At 42.7% G+C, this 22,268-nt stretch overlaps 1 protein-coding gene across 4 annotated transcripts; it reads left to right on the forward strand.

Annotated features, from left to right (window-relative positions):
* Positions 1-721: 721 nt before the first annotated feature.
* SERBP1 (SERPINE1 mRNA binding protein 1) lies at positions 722-17,545 on the forward strand. 4 transcript variants are annotated; one of them, XM_064454858.1, is made up of 10 exons: positions 722-1,222; positions 4,413-4,575; positions 5,502-5,639; positions 5,760-5,855; positions 6,455-6,529; positions 8,858-9,035; positions 12,201-12,248; positions 14,749-14,922; positions 15,926-15,964; positions 17,146-17,545. In XM_064454858.1, exons 1-10 carry the CDS (start codon positions 838-840, stop codon positions 17,200-17,202), a joined length of 1,353 nt encoding a protein of 450 aa, XP_064310928.1. In that variant the 5' UTR covers positions 722-837; the 3' UTR covers positions 17,203-17,545. The 4 variants fall into 4 exon arrangements, with proteins under 4 accessions (XP_064310928.1, XP_064310929.1, XP_064310930.1 ...); XM_064454859.1 differs by having other exon boundaries at positions 723-1,222; positions 5,784-5,855; XM_064454860.1 differs by lacking the exon at positions 12,201-12,248 and having other exon boundaries at positions 723-1,222.
* Positions 17,546-22,268: the final 4,723 nt, after the last annotated feature.

Raw genomic sequence — 22,268 nt, forward strand, 5'->3', positions numbered from 1 at the left:
GGATGAAAGCACAAATCCGTGACCGGTCATGCCTTCGCTCGGGCGTATCAGTGTGCTCTTAAAGTGTCTCCACAGCTAATTAAAAACTGTAACTTTGTTGCGGCCAAGCGTACATTATTTAATCCTTAAGCAGACTCTACACATACTCCCGCGGCTTGGTACGCTTTAACGGTGGAATTTGTTAAAAAAAGAGGTCTATAGATATTTTTTTCCACTTTTTGTTGCCCTCCACAGACCCTCGAGGTGACCGGCTTCTCCAGCCGAGGGAAGCCTCCGGCCTGTTCCGAGCGGGCTGGGACCGGGGCGAATGGCGCCTGCACCAGCCACACACGCCTAGGGTTAAGAAAGACCCTTAAAAAAGCGGCTCATCGCGTCAGGACTGATGTCACCGCCGCCGGCAAAACCCCTTCCAGGGCTCCCGGCACCCCCGGGTCACCCCGGGGCCCTGGGTGGTCGCCCCCAGGGGGTCCGTGAGAGGCCGCCGTGCCCACCCACACCGAGCGGGCCCACCGCCGCTCCGCTCCATTCCCCTCCTGGCCCCGCCTGGGGCGGTGGCGGCGGCGATGGCGGCGGGAGGCCTCCCGCCCCCCGCCCCGCCCGCCCGCACAATGGCGGCGCGGGGCATGCCGGGAGTTGTAGTTCGCCGGGCGGGCGCGGGCGGCGGCGGGAGCGGGCCGCCTGCCGTTCCCGTCGTGCCCCGCGTGGGGTGAGGTGCCCGGATGTGCTCGGCGCCGGAAGAGAAGCGGGTCTCTTCGGAGCCGGCCATCTTGTGCGGCAGCGAGCAGGGCGCGGGGGCCCGGCAGCATCGGAGGAGGATCCCGCCGACGGGGGCCCATCATGCCCGGACACCTGCAGGAGGGCTTCGGCTGCGTCGTCACAAACCGCTTCGACCAGCTCTTTGATGACGAGTCCGACCCCTTCGAGGTGCTGCGGGCGGCCGAGACCCGGAGGAAAGAGAGCGGCGGCGGGAGCCAGGGGGGCGGCGGGGCCCGCGGCGGCCCGGCGGGCGCCCAGACCAACTCCTCTGGTGGGGCCGGCGGCGGCGGCCCGGGCCAGGCGGGCGCCGGCGGCAGCGGCCCTGGCAGCGCCGCCAAGCAGCTGCGCAGGGAGTCCCAGAAGGAGCGCAAGAACCCGCTGCCCCCCTTCGCCGCCTCCGCCGGGGGCGCCGGCGACCGCCGTGAGGAGGGCAGTGGCCAGCCCGGCGCGCCGCTGCGGAAGGAGGGTGAGCGGGGCCGCGGGGGGCTGCGGCGGGGGAGGGAGCCGAGCGCCGCGGCGCAGCCGGGCCCGGCCCCGCCGAGGGGCCGCCCCTCGCCCCGCGGGGGCCGCGTCCCGCCGCGCACAAAGGCGGTGGCGGCGGGAAGGCGCCGGAGCGCGGCGCGAGGGGCCCCGGGCAGGGCGGGCCGAGCCGAGCCCGCGGCGGCCTTGCACCCACGTGGGGGAGCGCATGGTGGGGCCGGCGGGGGCCGCCCAGGGTACCTGCCCGGTCGCGGGGCCTGGTGGCGGCGGCGGTCCCCGGCAGCTGGAGCTCCGGGAGGAGCGGCGGCTGTGCAGGCCGTGCAGCCCGGCCGCACGTGGCCGCGGGCGGTGTGTCCCCACGGCCCGGCCCGCGCAAAATGGAGGCGTGTGCGTGGGGTGCCCGGGTGCTGCCTCCCCGCCGAAACGTCTGCTGTGGCGGGGCTCGGAGGAGGACTCCCCGCGGGAGAAGAGTGGCGTGAAATTGAAAATTCCTAATCTTCGGTTGTGTTTCGTGTGGCCTGACGTATCTGACAGGCTATCTGCCAGTCCCTGGGCTCTTCAGAAGTCACTTGGGTAATTTTTTCGAGGGAATGGCGTTGGTAGGATTCACGTATGTATTTTAATAATAGCTTATGTGAATTCTCAGTCGCGTTTGTGTAAACCCATAAAATGTCCCACACGGGAAACTTTGTTGAAAAAAAGAAATCAAAGCATAAGCAGGTTAAATGAATATGCTGTATGCAAAGTGGGTAGTAGGACACAGCCCTGCGTGAAGAGGGGTAGATGATGGGCACGCATGTTGTCCCGTGGAGGCAGTTGCACCGCGTGCGGACTTCAGTGCACGTCGAATTGGTCAGAACTCTGATTAAATTGGAATCCTTGAAATATGTCAAAGTGTGGTGATGGCAGTTGGCGTGTGGGTGAGGAAATAACTTGCTAACTGCAGTTTAATTCTTAAGCGATCTTTTCAGAAACACAGACAGTTCGGAAGAGCGCAGTGCTATATGAAAGCATCTTAATACTTCAGCGTTTACTGCAATGCATGTTGCAAAATCAGTCTCCACCACGTTTTAGGCTTTTCAAGAAAGAGAAAGCTTTAATATATTGGTTGTTTTAGAAGGTGGGCCTCTTAGATGTTACTTGAAAATACCTTGTGACAAGCTTTGCTTATGGATCTTTTGTATTTTAAAGCTTGAAATCGTTTTCCCTGTGAGGAATGCAGTAATTTGTCCCGAGTGGCAATTTACTAAGCCAGTGTCCTCTGGAAATATTAGTCAGATACAGAGTTATGGTTTTGTTCTGTATGAGGGAAACCTGAAACATGGGCAGCGTCTTTGGCCAACGCAAGAGAACGCAGAGGGGTTTTGGTAGGGCTAGCAGTCAATGTTTACCTCCTGGTTTTCACATTCATTTTCAGGAACAAGCACTATGAAAAAGGTATTTCATGGCTTATTACAGTAGTGAAACAGAGAAAGTCAGGCCTGCTTTTGCAGCACTGTGTATGGAGCACTGTAGTAAACAAAGTGACTGACTTTCCAGTTTGAAAGTTTCTATTTTTTGTGTGGGAGAGTAGTTCTAACATTAAAGGTGTTGAATGGCACAGAATTGATGGGGCTTGTATCTTGTGTGAATGTACTGCAGTTTGAAACTATTCCACTACTGTGTAGAGGTGCAGATTATTTGACTGGTGAATTAGCAGTTCAAAGCTTTGTGATACTAAGAAAAAGTAGCAGCTTGTATTTTTGGTTAGGTTTCAGCAGAGAAAACCAGGTTTTTCTGAGTGCAGGATGTTGGAACTCGAAATTCAAAAGACATGGATTATTCATTCCAGTTCTGCAGCATACCTCCTGTGTGACAGTGGCCTCTTTGCTTTCCTTGCTGAGCTTTACCTCTTAAAATGAAATGGTCCTCCTTAGTTTGAAAGTCCTTTTCAAAGTAAATGTTAGTGAGTTTAACCCCTGTGTTTCCTCAGGGAGTAAGAATTACTTAGCAAGCAATGTATGTCATGCAAACTTTAAGTACAGCTTGCAAGGTAAGGAATACATTGTTCATTTGGGTGTGTTGGCTTGCATATCATTACAACTGTAACTTCTTTAGCCCCACCCAAACATGACATTGTTAGGCAGGAACTTATTCTCTAAATTTTCTTAAAAATTGGCAGCTTTTAATGTAAAAGATGGTTCAGTTCACAAGTCTTAAGGCAGCCTTGGAGGTTTGCTTAGTGGTTTTTCCCTAAATATTTTGGCAAGAAAGTAATATAACAAAGGAGTAATGTGTTTGTTGAGATCTTTCTAAAGGAGAGTAAATGGGCCTTTCAGATGAGTGGGGGGAAAAAGCCCTATATTTAAGATCACTCAGATGTCTTGGTGAAGATGATGATGCCCATGGGGAGTTATTACTTCAAAAAAAAAAAAACCCAAACCAATTTTCGGAAGGCATAGAGAGGGAGGGAAGAATGCAAGCCAGTTGAGTGGCACAGTGTATTCTTAAGCTATTTTAAGTGCACAACGAGGTGAGTCTTTGTCAGGGAGCGTGTGTTGGACTGTGAGGACTGGCGTGGATGAATGCATGTTTAGTCATTGACCAGTACGTACTGTACTGGGCTGCCTGCTTGTTGGGCTGCAAGTGGCACCTGTCTGGGTGAGGGTGGCCCTTGTGGGAGAGCGACCCAGGGCTGAGTGTGTACTGCTCTCCAAAAAAGTTTCCAAAAAGAGCACAGTGGGATGAAGGAGGGTGGCTGTCATCATGGCAATGCTGACTTCATTTTGGTGCGCATCAAGATAAAAACCACTTGTTTTACCTGAAAAGCACCTTTCAGAGGAAAAAAAAAATCTTGCTTACCTTGATCCTTCTTTGAAAGTTGAACCTATCATTTTAACATGGATTGCTAATGTATTGTGTGCTCCGACAGGTTTTGTTTCCTACACTATTGTAAGAGTGTACACTTGTACAAAATACAATTTGATTGAAATGCTGCGTAAAAATGTGAATAAGAAGAGTCAAATGATCTACAGTGACTTTTTTATAAAGGTATAGTTTCTCAGATTACTTAGTCACAAGGCTAGAAGAAAAACTTTAATTGCAGCTTACTTTAGATATTGTTTTATGGTGTTAGAGTCAGTATCTCTCCTAGAGCAGCTCCACATTCCGTTGATGTGTTTCGCCTAATGTTTCAGGGATAAGACGGATTGGCAGAAGGCCTGATCAGCAGCAGCAGCAGCAGCAGCAGGGTGAAGGCAAGCCTATTGACAGGAGACCGGAGAGACGACCTCCTCGTGAGCGCCGCTTTGACAAACCCGCTGATGAGAAAGGCGAAGGAGGAGAATTTTCTGTTGACAAGTAAGAATTTTGTCTTGCCTGACAGTTTTCCCAGTTCTGATAGGAAGGGGCTTTCCTGCCTTCTGCTACTAAGTTTAAAAAAAGCTGATTGAATCAAAATTAGAATGATAGAATTAAATTTTGTCAGTCACTAGAAGCACACATCATGCAGAATATAACACTTTTCCTTCCTTTTCCATGATTTTGTTTACAGACTTGGCTCAAATTATAGACTGGCGGTGATCTAACAGGAACGGTTCCATTGGTTTAACTGAAAATACGGTTTAAATCAATAAAATATCTTTTTAAATCTATAGGAGATGGGTAAGGAGAGGAGCTCAAGTGTAGTTGTTGCCTGCAGGTTGGGATTTGTTTGCTGTTACAACTTGCTTAAATCCATGCAGCTGACTTCAAGCCAATAAAAGTTAGGCCGTGTAGGTGTTTGTACCTTGGCTGCAGTGACTTCAGGCCTGGAACTGGGGAAGCCATCTTACGGCTAGGCAAGTTTTAAAGTGTCTCGAGTACCATGTGGCCTCCAGAATTCAAATGCTCTGAAAGCAGTGTTCAAATACCAAATTCTACTAGCCAAAGTTAAAAACCTTTTAAAAAGTAAGTTGGTTGAACATGAGTTAAATTGAAATTGCACTATCAGCTAGTGATATAACACAATACAAACACTAAATTTTGGAATTTAGTGCCAGAAGATGCAAACGAATGGTAATCCTTCTGAGCATGTGTTTCCAGATCCTAAAATGCAAGCATTATATATTTGGGTTTTTTCAGCGTAATCATTTGGCATTGAAATTAGAGCCTCAACACAGTTCCAAACAGTACTTATGAAAGGAAAAGTAAGTGAACAAGAGTCTCAAAAGATAAAAAGAAAACCTTAAAAACAATGCTGTAAAATTTTGGAGGTGAAATATTCAAGTTTGACTGTTCTGTGCCAGACCCATTCTTGACCGACCTATGCGTGGACGTGGTGGACTTGGAAGAGGACGTGGACGTGGACGTGGAATGGGCAGAGGAGATGGATTTGACTCTCGTGGCAAACGTGAATTTGACAGACATAGTGGCAGCGATAGATCGTAAGTCTTTAACTTTTTCTATTGTTTTTATTTTACTATTCTTTGCAATTAAACCACATTTTAAAATTTGCCTTTGAATTTCTATATCTGGACACTATAATGTTAACTCAGTTTTGTTAGTTCTGTTTCACATTCACATTTCAGCGGCCTAAAGCATGAGGACAAGCGTGGTGGCAGTGGATCACACAACTGGGGAACCGTCAAAGACGAACTAACGTTAGTAGTCTGTAATTGCTTGGAGAACTATTAGCATAATGTTAATAAATCCTAATTCTTACAGTTTGCAAAATGTAAAGATTTAGCTGCTTTTGTTGTCTTTGATTTTGATAATTTTTGCTGACCTATTAAGGCAGCCTTAACAGAATTTAGAAATTTAGTGATCTCTTGTAACATAAGAGATGGCTTCACTGTTAAAACCAGAATTTTGGGGAAGTTTGGTATGGGGGAGGTCTTGTGCTGGTGTTTTAACAATTCTTATACTAAAAATATAAAAACTTAAAGAGCCTCAATGAGGTTAAGCATGCTTTTTTACAAGTATTACGTTGAAAACAGTATCTTTAATACCCAGATGCATTTTGTGTTTCAAGGTATGGTGGGAGGCTTTCAGAATGGGTGCTAGTAAGTGGTGGGGAAAACCATTGGGAAGGTGGAAAGCATAGAATTTAGAAGGCATGGAGAGCAACAATTCTTAATGAAATAGTTGTTCTTAGAGTGGGTTGTGTAAATCCACTATAGAACTTAGTCATTAATCTTATGTAGCTTTAAATAGGGATGAACGGCTAAAAACCAAAACTCCCAACATTATGTAATTGCAGTGAATTGGATCAGTCAGCTGTAACTGAGGAAACGCCAGAGGGAGAGGAACATCCGCCTGCTGATTCTGAAAATAAGTGAGTACTACCCCTCTTAATGTTCTTTGGTTGCTTCAAAGGTAGTATTACTTCATCTTTAACCTCTGATATTTATTCCTACTTCTGTTTTGCCAAATTTGGATTTTATTTTCTTCAGTAGATATGAAATTATCCACAGTGCTGTTGAAAGACTATCTCTTTAAAAACTGCATGCCTAAAAATTGTGATCTTGAAACTTCATAGTGTCACACAGGCTCTTAGGTTGCTTTCAGATTTAGTTGTTAATAATCAGTTCAGACACACCTAGGGTCTTGGGATTGCAGCTCCCAAGGACCAAATCCAAAAGCATCTGTGCTTGTAACTTGGTAGAACCACTGAACAAAAGGGACAAAGAGTTCTTCTGCCAGTGGAAGGCAACTTTTTTTAAACCTAGTTTTTCAAAGCAGCTGCTGGGACTGTGTGACTAGCCTGTAGAAGAAAGGTTATATCTCTTAAATGCTCCTGGGTGTGCAGGCAATTTTCAAAGTAGTTAACTTGATTGCTTCTCATTTCACTTGGACGCTGTTACAGAAGAAACCAGTGACTGGATGCATGAAATAGAGTAACTAGAGAAGCAGAATGAGCAGTAATAATACTTAGAGTTGATGTAAAAAAAGTGATTAAAATTTTTATGGTAGCATAGTACAATAAAATGTTATTTTAATAAGGAATGTGCTTTATAGTAAATTCAAAAGAAAATGGCAACTAGATAAGATAGAATTTTGAAATAGTTGTTTGCCCGAGATTTCTAATGTGGAGTTTGCTATAGCTTGATTTCCTCATCAATAACTTTGGCTAGTGGTAAAGAGGGTACAATTACTGCGTAGAGAATAAGAAATGGATTTAGTTTAACTAAAAAAAGACTAAATGCTATTACTTCTCTGAGGTTGTGGTGGTCCAGGGTTAAGGTCAGCTTGTATACAGTATGAGAATTTTTAAGGAATTACAGCTTGAGCATTGGTCGGAAAATGCAAGCTAGCTAGTCCTTAAAATTATCTGTGGAAATCTGGATATATTTGTTTCGTCTGCAGTATTTCGTGGACCTTTATTAGTAGCAGTGTCCTTGTGCTTGACCAGATACTGACCCATCCATGTGCAGACAGGTTATCTGCAAGATTCTGCAGGCTATTTGTATCTGGTTTTGCTTCCTCAGATCTACAGAAAATGTGTACTCAGTTTCAAGCATAACACATCTGTTGTAATCCATCAATTTTCTTTACAGAAAAGCATCTTTACATGCCTTAGTCTTTAGGTTGGCTAGTTTGGTGTGGACCTCTAACCTAAATGTTTTGGCAGAACTGGAAGATGTTTTACTGCAGTAAAATTTGCAGAATGCTGAGGGGTAGTATCTTTGCCTTGACCAAAAAAAAAGGCTTCTGAATATATACCATGTCAAAAATCATTCTGTCCTATGGAATGAGGAAAAAACTGAAATAAAGTGAATTTAATCTAAAACCTCTGCATTATTACATCAAAAATAATGACTACAAATTGAAGATATTTTACATTGAGGCACTCATGATCTTCTTGCTCCACATACAAGGCACTAGTTTTTCTATAAATTGGAAATTTAGTTGCATAAGCACACTGAAGAATGACTAGAGGATTGACTGCCTGTGTGGCTGGAACATGATCTGTCATTGAACATAGTGATTGTGTGTTTTACTTAAAAATAGCTCTTTGGCAGTAGGTAGAGGCACCAAAGATTTACAATGAGGTGATATGTCACACGAGTAACTAAGTTGTATGCTCTTGTTTTTTCAAGTTAGCTGAAAGTAAAAGCTATGTCAGTTAACTGGGAAATTAATAATTGTCTTTGGTCCAATAAAGGAAGCAGACTACCCAGAGCTGATTAAGTTCTGGCTTTTAAACACTAACAAGCTTTAAAATTGTGGTAAGAACGAGCTCGCTCTTACTGACTTGACTTGAAGCTTTGGGAGAGAGGTATCTCAAAAAGGGGGCGGGGGGGGGAAGCCTCCAAGTCCATTGCAGAAGCTAGGCTTTTATATTTGTAAAGAAAATTATCGTTAAGATGGAGAATATATGGCATGGGTCAGTGTTAATTTTAAATTTTAACACTGGCTGTGCTGTGCTCACTATTCAGTTGCTTAAAGGTGTCTGGCATGATTTTTTTTTTGCATGGTCTGGCTAAAGTTTCCATGTGCTTTCTGAGTGGTGGAAGTGAGGGGTTTTTATATGTACCTCTTAACTGCTAAATACTTGACAAACTTTTTTTAATCTGGTGCTGATTAACAACTGGTCTTGAATTTGTTGTATCTAGAATGTGAGTTCTAAGTCATTATCATAATATCCATGAATTTACTACAGAGAAAATGAGGTTGAAGAAGTTAAGGAAGAAGGCCCTAAGGAAATGACCCTGGATGAGTGGAAAGCTATTCAAAGTAAGGATCGTGCAAAAGTTGAGTTCAACATCCGTAAACCAAATGAGGGTGCTGATGGGCAATGGAAAAAAGGATTTGTTCTTCACAAGTCAAAGAGCGAGGAGGTAAAGTGATTTTTCCGTATTTGCTAGTATCCAGATTGTATTCCTCTGATCCAGGTTTTTCTATTGATATGCACTTCTTGGAGTGGAAGCTTCATTCTTTGAGGTGCTGGCCTGTAGCTGAAATTTTATAAAGTGGGAACAATGTATCTTTATAATAAAAACAAGTTATGCGATAGCATAAGTAGCCATTCTTACTGTGGTTAGTTTTAGCAGTTGATCTGTACCCTTAGGTTGGTGTATACTGTGATATAATCTAGAGATAAGGCAAATACTGCTGCATCTGGGCAGGTAACCTTGTAAGGACTGTCTCTTGGTGTTTCAGAAAGTTTGTTGGTATAAAATTAATTTGTTTGCTTTTTATGCGGTACACAGATTTATGGTGCTTGCTAAACATGATGTAAGATTAAAGAAATACCGGTCATGCCTCAGACACATTAATACCTAAACGGTATGTCTTAAGTTTGTGACGTAGGTATCTTCTCATTTTGTAGTATTATACAGACGAGTGTCCTTGAACCTTTTGGGAAACCAGGTGACATACACTTGTATGCTTCAGTGATGTTCAACACAGTTGCTGTAGAATTATTTTAAAACTGTAGTTTCTCAAGCATACTCATCTCATTCACTGCAAAATTTTAATTATTCTGCTCCAAGATAGTGAGAGTGGCAAGGAGAGACGTACTCTTTCACTTCAGAAGGAAAGGGAAGTGCTGAGAGCTCTGTTTTCTAATGCAGGGCTGCATTAATCTTTGTTTTTAACACTGTAATATCTTGAGTGGTCCATTGTTAATCCGTGTCCTGCAATTTTGTATACCAGATGGTTCTGACTCCGTTTGATGTAACTAAATAGTATGGAATATGCTGTTTGGTCTTAGAGTATGTATTTCTGCTTTTTCATACCTTGTCAGTTTTTTCTTGTAAGCTGGGGACATAATACAAATGGGGAGGCACTATTCAGTACTTTCCAGTGAAAACTCCATTTCTAATCTCATTGAATGTGGAATGAGTTTGACTTTTTGTTAGTCGTGCTATTTTCTTTTCTTGCTGTGTAAGGTCGTTCTTTAAATGATTGTGTATCTTCTTGTTTACCTTAAGCTGTTCAGTGTTTGAAGCGTTCATTAAATACCACTTTCTTTGGCTTATGCTGAAAAGGGAAACTGAGTTAGGCTTAATGTTGCTGTATGTTAAGAGTAGATTTAAACAGAAGTATTCATGTACTTCAAGATTAACGAAAACTATAGTCCTGCAAGTCCCCCCCAGTCCCGGTCTCCAAAGCAGATCTGACATTTAGTCAGTTAAAGACAGACTTTTTTTAACATATCTCCATGTATGATAGTATAATAAGGTGGTGGCACTCTTGAGTAATGTACAAGCTAGAAAAATCCATACTGTATTTTCCATTTGAAAAATGAATCAGTGGTGAACTCAGAAAAACCCAAACAAAACCAATGAGAATAATTAAATTACGTTCATGGAAGAACTGACAGAGTTGGTAGATTGTTCTATCTGAGAGGTGTATTCAGTTAATTTCTCTTCAAAGAAATGAGTCATATTTTTAACACTATTACATAAGAAGTTAACAGCTCCTTGCTCTGTAAGCACAGAAGTGAGATTGCCTTAAAATCTAGATGCCTTTAGCCTGCTTTTATTGTATGTCCAGCAGACGTCTCTTCCCCATTTCACTTATTCATTGTTCACTGATCCCTTGGAAAGCAGCATGGGGGTATTTTGTGAAGTATTATAGCAGAACAGCTCTATAATACAGGCATTAAGAAAGGCTTCACTGTGGCTTCTTTGTGAGCAGGTTTAGAAGGTGGAATATTTAGAAGTTATGAACAAAACCTACTAATCACCTGCTGTTCTTTTCCTGTTGGTGCTCTTGGACGTACTCATGAGTCATGAAATTAAGGTTGATGTAAGGTTTCTGTGATTCTTACTCATAAGAAGGGAGCTGATGTGTGGAAGTGACTTGCTTTATATGTAAATTCTAGGTTTCAGCCCCAAATCTTCAGTACTGCTACGGCTGAAAAATCCCAATGTGCCCCAGTAGATTTTCTCAGAAATTTGCAGTGAAGTGTGTTGACCACCCTCATTCCTGTAGCTTGAGAACTACTGGGAGAATGCCATAGGAGTCTGTGGGAAAAGGGACTATGAGGCTTTAGGACTGTTCCATCTGCCTTAGTCTTGTGAAAGACTGTCTTCCTGCTACTACTTGTGCTCTTCTCTGAGGGGTGAAATGCTTGACCCTATCTGAGGTCTTCCCGCTTGTTCAAGTTCGCTGTGCAGTTACTAGAAAGTGATACTTTGTGTAAAATGAGCTTTTAATACCGTCTCCGATTCTTGCTGGTTTAATATGAAATCCATGTGTATTGGCAGCCCTAGTCTAATGAGACTCTTTCCAGGAGATTGGATTATGCCATAAGAGATCCTCATTTTTCCTTTTCTGCAGCTGGTTTAGTGGTTTGAGTCTTTTTAAGTTCTACTGGTGCAGCTGAACAAAAAATGGGAAGGAGTTACATTGTAGAGAGATCTTAAAATTTGTTAAAAAAAAATTGGATGCAGGTTTCCTGGAAAGATTGATACACTAGTAGATCAGGTCCTACTCTGTGTATCTGCTGTGCCATGCCTCTTTCCTGTACATTCAAAGCTTCTTGCAATCTAATCAACTTCCTTAGAGGAGGTTGCAGTGGGAGACTGAGAAATATGTTTTGGAAAATAATAGTTCATCTTCTCAAAATTGGGAGGAATGATGCTTGAATTGAGGCTGTGCAGAAATCTTCTCATTAACAGTAATTTTAAACTTCCCACCTTCTTATCTGTCTAGTTCTGTATGCAGTGTGCCTGACGTATTGAGGTGCTAGAGATCAGCCTGCATGCATGGTCTCTACTAGAGTTTCCAGCAGCTTGTGTTAAATGTTTTCGGTGTCTGAGAGTTCTCTTGTCTCCACGCCTGTGGTATAGTCCATCCTCAAGTCTTTCTGGATGCTTGCACAGCTGTTGATCTCATCCTTTTGCTGCTTCATGTGCTCAGTGACATCTTTATCCGGCAAGTTCATGTGACCTTATTACCTGCTGTTTCTGTATGTAGTTGAGTCTCATTTCTTCCTTTTGTTTTCTCCTTTTGTTCCTTTTGTCACTTTGGCGTGGACATGCAACTTTCATCAGACAAAGGCGATGACAGAAATGCAGGGGAGTCTGCTGGAGTCAAATGAGGTACTGATCCTTTATATCTAACCAGTAATACCTGTGTTTTGGTACAAGCCCTTCTGAAATGAAGGTCTGGATATTAAGAAGTCACAAAAATAGAGAATACAAGTAGATACAATATGGAGCTCTTCTGTCCATGCCTGTTGTCTAACTGCACTGTATAGGACCCTTCATAATTAGTACCTTTGCTCCTAATTGAGCTGAATTCAAATCTTATCATAAATGCTTCTATCATGAGTCTTCTTATTTTTTGTTGCTGTTGTTTTTCCATATCTCGCCATCTGCTTTGGCCCCCTTTCCGTCAGTAGCTTGTTCTTAATTTTTGACAGCCTTTCCCAAGACTTGTAAGTGCAACCATGCCTTCGAGAAGCTATCAGTTGTTAGATCAGAGTGCTACTGAGAGTTGCCAATACATATAAATTAAATGTTTCCAAAGATGATCAGAATAAGGAATTTGTACGGTATGTCTTTGTTGTCACCGAAGTGATAGAAGAGTATGAGGAGAACATGCCAAGTCTTTTATTGGTGTTGTAAATTAGCTTCAGTTATTTCAGATAAAGAAATCATGAGGTTATATACAGAATTCACTGTTTATTTGGTTTAGTGGTTAAACAAAAGTTCAAAGTTATGTTGTGAAAATACAATGGTTTTGGTAGACTAGTGTTTCTTTTTTAAGCAGTAACAGTGTAGGGAAGGAAATGCACAGAATTATTGTACAAAGCCACTGATACTACCTCTCACAAAAGAATGTTATACAACTACTGATAAGTTCAGAATATTTCGGTACCCTGCAGTGATCAAAACTGTAGATAAAATATTTAGTAGGGAAGTTGTTTTGTACTGTTTACAGGTGGTTGTTGTACTTGCATTTGAGTAGTGCCATGTCAGGCTGTGATGTGGAATGACTTTTCTCTGAAAAATAACTGCTTAGGCTAACTTTCTGAGTTTGGAAAAGAGACCTCTCAGGGAAAGGGTGTATAATTCAAATCTATAAAATCAGGAGTGGGATGGGGACCAATTGTTACATGGAATACGTCCCAATGGCATATGTTACAAGGAAAGCAGCATGGGGAGGTATTTCTCATTATGCCTAATTAAATTGTGGTGCCCTCCACTGCAGGGCGTTGTGGAGGCCAAATGTACAACTGGGCACAGAAAGGCGTAATCAGATTGGCAGGGGAGAAGGCTCTTAATGGCTCCGTACATTATGGTGCTTGTGACTGACTCAAGGAATCCCTGAATGCAGCTTTCAGCCTTTTGACTGCAGACCTCTCTGTATCCATCGGCTGCCTTATGAAGGATCCACAAATGGTAATTAAAGGGTATAGGGCTTAATTGCACAATGTGTTGCCTTTGAAACAAGGCAGCATATTGTGTAATTACACCACAAGAAAAGTTACAGTCAGTAGGCTTAAGCTTGCATGTGGCACTTCTGTAGGAAAAAAACAAGCAAACTGAAAACTGCTGTGCCAGAAAGTAGGTGATTATAGGAAAAGTTGCATGTTGACATGTTTCCAAAACACGGTGATTGGGCCTTGTAAGAGGCAGAGTGCTGGACTAGTAAACCGTTGATCTGATCTGGTGTGGTCAGTTTTACTTTTTGTGTATCATCATAGGTGCCAAAAACTGACTTACTACATAGAAAAATTATTTGTGCAAAATAGGAAAAATTTATTTAAAAACACTTAGGTCTTTTTGTGTTCAGTCTGTAATAATTTGAAATACTCAAATGTGCTGAACAGTAGCATTTATGGTGTTAGATGTAACTCTTCAGCCCATACCTTCTTCCTCAAGGCTCAGGTTTCTCTCTGGGAACCAACCAGCTGTACGAGATTGTTGTATCATGGCAAAGGTGGTAAGAGTCATATTTCAGTGTAATTGGTGAGACCGGTTCTCTGTTTCAGCATTTTTGTTTTAGCTACTTCAGTAACATTGTGTTTGAACTGTTTGACTTGTTCGCTGTGTGTTATGGCTAATACAAACCAGTAAGGGATTCTTACTATTTCCCTTGTTTTAAACATTTATACAGGGCTAAGCAAATGAGAAACTGTAAAGTACTCATTGAACAAAATAAAGATGGGTTACCAAGTAAGTATTTTAAAAGAATTAAATGAATTGATAGAACCTAAAGATTTTTCAGGATACAAAGTGAGAAGAGAAATGCTAGAATGCCGTATTGCCTTGGTGATAGTTGGTTTGATCTCAGATGAGCCAAACACTTTCCTCTGAAGGAACTCCAGAGCTTCCTTGGAAATGCAAAATGCGTTTGTCTGATCAAGTGCTTATTTGATTACCTCTATGTGGTTTTGTCGTCTGCACAAGTGGTATAACTTGATTCCTAACAATTCCTGCACTATCCTTTGTCTTGAATCAATCAAGGTAATCAGTCATCAATCTGGGAGTGCATTTGGATGTGAACACGTGTGCCATGGTGGTAAGAGTGCAACTACAGATGAAAAAGTTTCTTTGGTGACTTTTCATACTCATGGACAAACACTCATTTCAGGCTCATGCTGAGGACTCTGTAATGGATCATCACTTCCGCAAGCCAGCAAATGATATTACATCCCAGCTGGAGATCAACTTTGGAGACCTCGGCCGCCCCGGACGTGGTGGCAGAGGGGGACGGGGTGGCCGAGGGCGTGGTGGCAGGGCCAGCCGTGGAGGCAGAACTGACAAGGTAAGGAGCTACAGCTTTCATCTGAAACTAAACTCCTTTGTAGTTGTTGTTAAGATTTTCATACAGATAGTTTTAGGTGTCTTCCTTACGTCTGAGGGAGTTGCTCTGACAACAAACACCACATCTTAAAACCAAGTAAAGCGTCTGTTCTTACAGGTTTACTTCAAACTAAGTTACTGTTAGGATGACAGGCCGCACGTTTCAGCAGTGCTCTTATTAAACACAAAAAAAAGAGGGTGGGGAGTAGGCTGGATTGAAAAAAAAGTATCAGTTCTTGAAGGTTGTACCTAAACCCCCCAAAAATTACTTCAGTATGGACAGATCTGAAGGTACTGAGAGATGCTTCTGGTTCTGCTAGAGCAGTTGTATTTGGACACGGTCAGGACAATGTATCTGCATTGTGATCTGCTGGGGGTGAAAGACTGGTTTTATGGCTGCATGTTATGTCTTGAATTCGAGGAATTTAGAGTTTTCATGTGGAAATAGGACTCTTACTGTTATTTTTCTAATCTGCAGTAATTTTTTCTTCCTCTGGCCCTAAAGCTGTAGGGAAGTACTCAGGACTAAGTATTGAATGAGGTTGGAGAGAGAACATATAAAGTTGAAGTACTGTAGTGTAGCTACAGTAAAGATGTGATTTAATATGGGTCATGTATTTGGCTTAAATGCATCTGATCAAGTTGTTACTCGCTAGAAAATGAGTTCAGTCTGTGTGGTGTAGCTTTCTTCACACAGACCGGACTTGCTTATTTTTGCCTCATGTAGGACACTGACTATTTTCGTTTATACTGAATCACTCTAAGTTTTAGGCTTATTTGTTGGAAAACTCTCTCCTGATATCAATACTATCAATTCCTTGAAGTGTTCTTATAAATGGTCGTGGTGGTTGCTCTGAGTTGTTTCACTAATATGGTACCTTGCTTCTTCAAGAATGCTATCATAAAGTAGTTAAAAACTGAAAGCTGCAGCTTACTTTATGTTGACTTTGTTTATTTCCTTCCAGTTGGTTAAGGAGTTTGATGTGATCCACACACCCAACCAGGTTGGTGATCTCTGCTGGCACTTATGTTACCTGTGAACAAGTCCCTCCTGTTGCAGGGACTGTAACTCCCCTCCCGGATTGGCTTTTTTGGCTTGCTTTCTGCTTTTGTGTAATGAGCAGCTGGAGATAGGAGGGTTATAGGTTTAAGACCCTGCTCTTACTTTTTAACTCTGTGGCCTGGGTGCTTCTGCAGTATCTTACTCTTGCCTACAGAGGTTGATACAACTTTTATTGAAATTGTTTACATATATCTTTGTCTTGAAAAATGAATTTATTTTCAGGAAATTCCCCTATTCTGGCTCTTCCTACTCTTCCATGTTCCTCATGGAAGTACTCTAAAATACTCACTTTCTGCATTTCACTGTAGCACTAATTTTTAGGTGTAGTACAGAGCCTTTTAAAAAAATCTCTGTTAGGGAAGTACTGAGGAGATTCTTGACTAATGTGTATGAATTTCTAGGGCTAGGTTGGCACAATGTTTTTTATCAACAGCTAGTTTATGACAGGGAGAAGTTAAATGTCTGAAACTTAATTTGTGCTACAAACAGGTATTTTCTGTAATGCTTCGGTCATGTCCCTCAGGAAGAATTGATAGCTATGTGCTAGTAGAACAGCATAAACCCACCTGTAGGGATCTCTTTAAGAATGGAGAAAAAGGTGTACTTGTAACGTTGTGATAATCGTGTGCAAACATGGTCCATTTGGCTCTTCAGATAGCTTTGATTCAAAAAGTAGTATAGGAGACTTTCTACTCCTTGGAATAAAAAAATGTTGCTCTTCTAGTAATTTGCTCAGTACTAGACTGCTTGCTCCACTGTAGCATGTACTTTGAAACCCGGTATTTGCCTGTTGAACAGGGTTCAGGTTAAAGTATTTTTAAAAAGGAAGAATTCCCACCCCTGTTCATCTGGAGTGCAGGGAACACCCCTGCCTATAGCTGCCCCGTGCAAGTGGTGCCCAGTCTGTCTGCACAGGGACGGAGGCTTAACCTTGTCACTGGGAGGCTAACCCAGCGTGTGCCCGCAGTTGTGCGGTGCCAATACCCTGCGGTGCCCGGCTCAGCATGCAGCTGAGCCGTGTTTGCCTGGCAAATGGAAGGACTTCGCAATGTGTGAAGAACTAGAAACGCAGTAGGGCTTGGTACCAGTGAAGGCAATAACTTTCTGATGTTTCTCTTTCAGTCAAGTGCTTCTGCTCCTGATGTAGATGACCCAGAGGCTTTCCCAGCTCTGTCCTAAACTGGATGTCATAAGCCAACCCTGCCCTCGTCGGGCCTTCCTCTCCGAGGCTTGCATGCTTAAGGATCCTAAACAACTAAGAAATTAAAAAAAAAAGACTGTCATTCATACCATTCACACCTAAAGACTGAATTTTATCTGTTTTGAAAATGAACTTCTCTCGCTACACAGAAGCAACAATATGGTAGTCAGTTTTGTATCTAGAAATGTAATGGTAGCAGGGATGTTTTCATAATTTTTTCAGAGATTATGCATTCTTCATGGATACTTTTTTGTATTGCTGCTTGAAAATATGCGTTTCCAAACTTGAAATATAGGTGTGAACAGTGTGTACCAGTTAAAAGCTTTCACTTCATTTGTGTTTTTTTTAATTCAGGATTCTAGACATTTTCCTCAAACTACAAACTGGGTTTTAATTATTGCACATTATTTCCGTTTCCTTAGTTCGTGTTTAGCAGATTTTTATCAGCCCAGGGTCTTTTGGAATATGTGAAATTTTAATTTGGCAGAGTGTTAGTGCTGTATGGAATACTAACTCCTGGAGTACTTTAGTTTAAATGCTTAATTTGAGGCTTGGAAAAACAGTCATTTTTCATCTATGGGTAGTTTGTTTATGCAAAAATCTTTACATAAAATTGATACCAGATACTTGAAAAAGATTCAAAGCACACTGGTTTATAGTGAAATGCCTGTGTATTGATCCAGCAGTGACATGTGGATAATTGGTCTAAACAGGTTTTTTTGTTTGTTTTAATGTATTGCAGCTTTTACTCACCCTTTTCTACCTTTATTCCTTCCTCCTCCCTTCAACAGAACAAGATGCTTTGTTGGCCAAAAAAAAAAGTTTTTAAATTACCTATGCTTTTTCCTTGAGAAGGTACCCTGTAGATTGGAGTAACCTTTCCTGTTGTTGGAGCTGGGAGGTGGGGGAAGGTGGTAGTCGTTGCTCCAGTAGTCTGCCTGGACTCTGGCTGGGATGTGGAATTTAGCAGCACAGTCTGTGGCTGTGAGTACATCAGTACCTGATGTATTAACAGCACTGCTCTGACAGTGGCAGGTCTGCTGAAGAAGAAACCACAGGCCTTGGCTGGGTCTGGCAGGAGGGAGTTTTACTGTTTCGGACAGGGACATTGCAATCTGTGTGTGATACAACAAAAAGATGCAAAACAAAACCCCAACACTTAACCTCTCTGTCAAAATTTTGTTCTGGATTTGTGTGGTGATCGAGATCTGATTGCTAGCTGACAAATGAATGTTTTTCAGAGTGCAACTGTTAAGAAACCCTTTCTACTCCTGTAGAAGTTTGCCATAAATTTAATTTAATCCCTGTGAAAAGGATTACAACTTCAGTACACAAAAGGAGTTGAGAGAATGACTAATAAAGAGGGTTTCTTCAGGTTTTTATCTGCAACATTTGTTAGGAGACTAGAAACAGGTTTCTCATTTTATTTAATGTTTTACGCTTTGGACAGCTTATAACATATTTGTAGTTTCTTAACTAGGTAGATAGAAAACAAAAGGTAACACCCTATTTTTTTAAAAGCTGTACAGGACAGGCAAAAAGTATTGGAGACCTTTGAATATGAAATATCAAACTCCGTAACTGTGGTGTTTAGCTGGCTTCCTTTATCTGAACTATTTTCTACAAAAGTTTTTGTTGTAAACCACTGTTAATATCATTGGATTAGACTTTTTAGTGCACTCACCTATAGGTTAAAGTTCCAGGCTGTGAGAAGGAGGCAAGTTTTCAAACAGTGGATGATAAAATCTCTTGGTTAGCTTCTCCTGACTCGAAGCAGATATTACACAGGTGCTCGGGGGGGGGGGGGGGGGGCTGTTGGAGGTCCAGCACTGAGTTGTTCCTCTTCCCTCTACCTTTGTGTTCTGGTAGAATGTGGTGCAGTTTCAGTGTTAGGCACACCTTGGATAATATAATTAAAGGAATGCCTTGATGTGCAGAAACATACTTGCAGAAAAGCTTTCTCTGTAACATAAACCTTCCTTCCCTTAACCAAACTGTATATTTGCTGCTTCAGTTGCCACTCAGCTTTTTTTCCAGATGACTTCTGGGCCAGCCAGTCAGTTGTTTGGGGCCCTGCTAGCCAGGCTTGGTCAGAAGCTTTCCCTTCTGCTTCAGAGCATAGAGCAGTTTCCCAAATGGCATGACATGTACAATTTTCAAGACAGCTTGTACTTAAAATTGGTCCGTCTGCTGTTCTGATAGATGTAAATTTGCCTCTTTCAGTCCATTTGTGTTAAGAACTAAAACTGTGAACATATATCTTTAATATTGGTGGGTGTTAACTGAAATAAAGGTTTATTTTCATGCTCTTTTAAAAATGTCATGAAAACACATGGAGATGAAACCACTTAGATTAAATAAAATAGTGTCTCATCTAGGTTCTGCCCCAGGTGGTCCAGTCTGCCTGTGGCGATGGTGCCCAGGCACTTCTGCTGCCAGCAACGGACTTCGCCTTGGGAAAGTGTCTCCTGAGTAGCTTATTTAATTAATGAGCTTGCTCTTTAGTAACATTTTCTGTCCTCTTGCTTGCTACTTTTGCTGTCATGCTAAATCCAGAGGACTAGACCTTTTAAAATCTGAACAATTTGAAAAAGATGGTCAGCAGAAAAAGTTGGAGAGAAACAGAGAAGCATGTGTGCAAATTGGCTTCAGAATGTAATGACGGCAAGGTTTGAGCATGAAAGTTCATCTTGCAGATTGAATGCCACTGATGCTGGGAGGAGACAAGACTGATAAATGCAAGTGTTAGCGTGTGGTAAAGGGCATAAATTCTTCTGAAACGTCAGAAGTCAATGTGAATATATGGCGTTTGCAGTTCAAGGAGTTGAGACCGCTCTTACCTGTAATGACTCTGCCCATGGAGATTGGTTTGCATAGCCACGCCTCTTGTTTTAATAAACACAGGACGTATGCCTAAAGCTGACACTTCCAGCATTTGCTAACCTGCTTCTTTTCTAAAATCATTACAAGGACCGCATTACCTTCATTTTGTACTCCTGTTCTGGTCTGCCTTTGCCAGGTAAGAGCCTCTGGGCCAGGCTCAGGGTGTGTTTGAGTAAGTACCGAGTGCCCCAACGCAGTGGTCGGCAAGTCCTGCACTGTGCTGGAGGAGCCAAATGTAGTGTTGTTGCTGGGGGGTGGTGGTGTATCCTGACTGAGGGGAAAACTCTTCTTTGCCCTCACCAGGGGACTTTCAGGTAGGAGTTAAAAGTTTGGTTGTTGTACTACTAATGATGCTATTTGGGTCTTGGAGTAAGACTTTATGTGAAGCTCCACATGGCAGTTTATATAGAGAATTGAAGAGCAAGGAGAAAATGTGCTCACGGACAGCAGAACACTGATGTTGACGTTGAAGATCAATATGCAGAAATAGATGAATGACAAAATACTGCTTTTTTTGCCCTTTTAAAAAAATACATTTCTTTGGCAATAGATATCTAATTTGGTTGTACATAGCTGACTTGAGGTACTGATCTGTCTATGATGCTCTGCCAGAATCCTCTTGCCAGGGTGGTTGCCAGATTTGGTATGGAGAGCATGAAAACGGCATTCAGTTGCCTTGGATGTCTGACCCAAGTCTGAATGAAGAGTTTTTGCCTTTGAGTGACACCAAGCTGGTCTTCACAGGTGGGGGACATCTGTGTACCAGGCTGGAGACCAAGCCTTGGAACCAGCTGCTAGACCCAAAAAGCAAAATGGCAGAGCTGGTACTTTGCAAAAGATCTTGTGCACTTTGTGTAGGTGATGGTGTGAATGGCCTTGTGCGATGTGGAGGGTGGTGCTTTGCTGCCTTACACCCAGACCAGTCTGTGGCAGTTTGTCTCCCTTACATATGTTATTTTCACAGGTGAAATACATGACAGTGAAAAAAGGCAGTGCAAAAGGAGGACTTAGACTAACAAAGCTGTTCTCATTTTCTAAGCTGTTGCTAAGAAAGTGGCCTTGGGTTTGTTCCTAGCAGCGAAGTGGCCGGCCGTGAGCCTAAAGCCCGCTTTTCCAGGACTGAAGCTTGCGGGGCTGCAGGGGTTAATGCACTTTGGCTCAAGCTGGAGGGTATGCAGAACTGCCTGTGGTCAGGTGCTTGACAGATGAGTTGGCAGGACTGCCACTTCATTCCCTGGAAAAGAGAAAGCAAGTAGGAGATCACAGGCTTGGGGTTGTTTTGTTTTTCATATTTCAGCAACAATTACAACTTCAGAATAAGAAAATAAATGCCAGGACTTAGTGTGCTATGTGGCTGTCACCTGTGTGCAGTGTCCAAGCTCTGGGTAGTCGAACAGCTGTTGATGTGTCTTCTGTGTTGGCAGGGAGCAGTAAACCTGTCGGCTTGCTGGGGTGCACTGCAAGAGAGGAGGTGAGCTGGGCCAGTGCTGACACTCGGGTGTGGACAGTTCTGTGAGAGCTGAGGCTGCTTCAGTTTGTGTCAGTTTACTGCCCTAGGGTGTGAGAGTGCCTGTAGTTACCGTAAGTGTGCTTGAGCTGTTAGATACTCACCCGTGAGGCGCTGCTACAAAGGTCATAATGCTGAGTAAGGTGAGGGAGCTTTATAGTACTTGCATGTTCCTTACTGGGCAGAGTTGAAGGTAAATCAGAGGTGGGATTGATTTTACTGCAGTCTTTCAGTTCAACACTTTGCATGTGCCCAGCATGCCTAGCTGTGTTTGGGATTTGTACTTGACAAACTGCAGGATTTCTCTTTTATGGAAGGCAAGGAAAAAATGTGCTTCTCTCCTTTCTCCTAAGAAAGTGCCTGCTGGTCTGCCTGGCTCAGTGAGAGTGTATGGCGCTTGCAGGGCAGCGATGTGGCACAGGAGGGAAGTGTCGGGACAGGATGGCCCTTGGTCCTTCTGTGCTTTTTTTGTGCAGCGGTTCCTTTTAACAGCGGACCACAGTTAACCTTTGTCAGACTTGGATGAAGATCCTAAAAGGGGTGGCTGCTCTACAGATAGCTTGTGGACTGCTGTTAAAGCTGTTTTCATGTGGAAGTGCATCTTCCCCTGCTGCCCTGTGAGCCACGTCCATGTCAGGGCTGTAACCTTGACTG

This window comes from Phalacrocorax carbo, chromosome 6 (genome assembly GCF_963921805.1).
Source record: "Phalacrocorax carbo chromosome 6, bPhaCar2.1, whole genome shotgun sequence".
Lineage (NCBI taxonomy): Eukaryota > Metazoa > Chordata > Aves > Suliformes > Phalacrocoracidae > Phalacrocorax > Phalacrocorax carbo.

Bases quoted from the DNA above. Each gene is read 5' to 3' on its own strand.
- SERBP1 (XM_064454858.1), top strand. From the start codon at position 838: ATGCCCGGACACCTGCAGGAGGGCTTCGGCTGCGTCGTCACAAACCGC. The intron at 4,576-5,501 runs GTAAGAATTTTG...GTTCTGTGCCAG, and splicing joins GGAGAATTTTCTGTTGACAA to ACCCATTCTTGACCGACCTA. The intron at 6,530-8,857 runs GTGAGTACTACC...AATTTACTACAG, and splicing joins CCTGCTGATTCTGAAAATAA to AGAAAATGAGGTTGAAGAAG.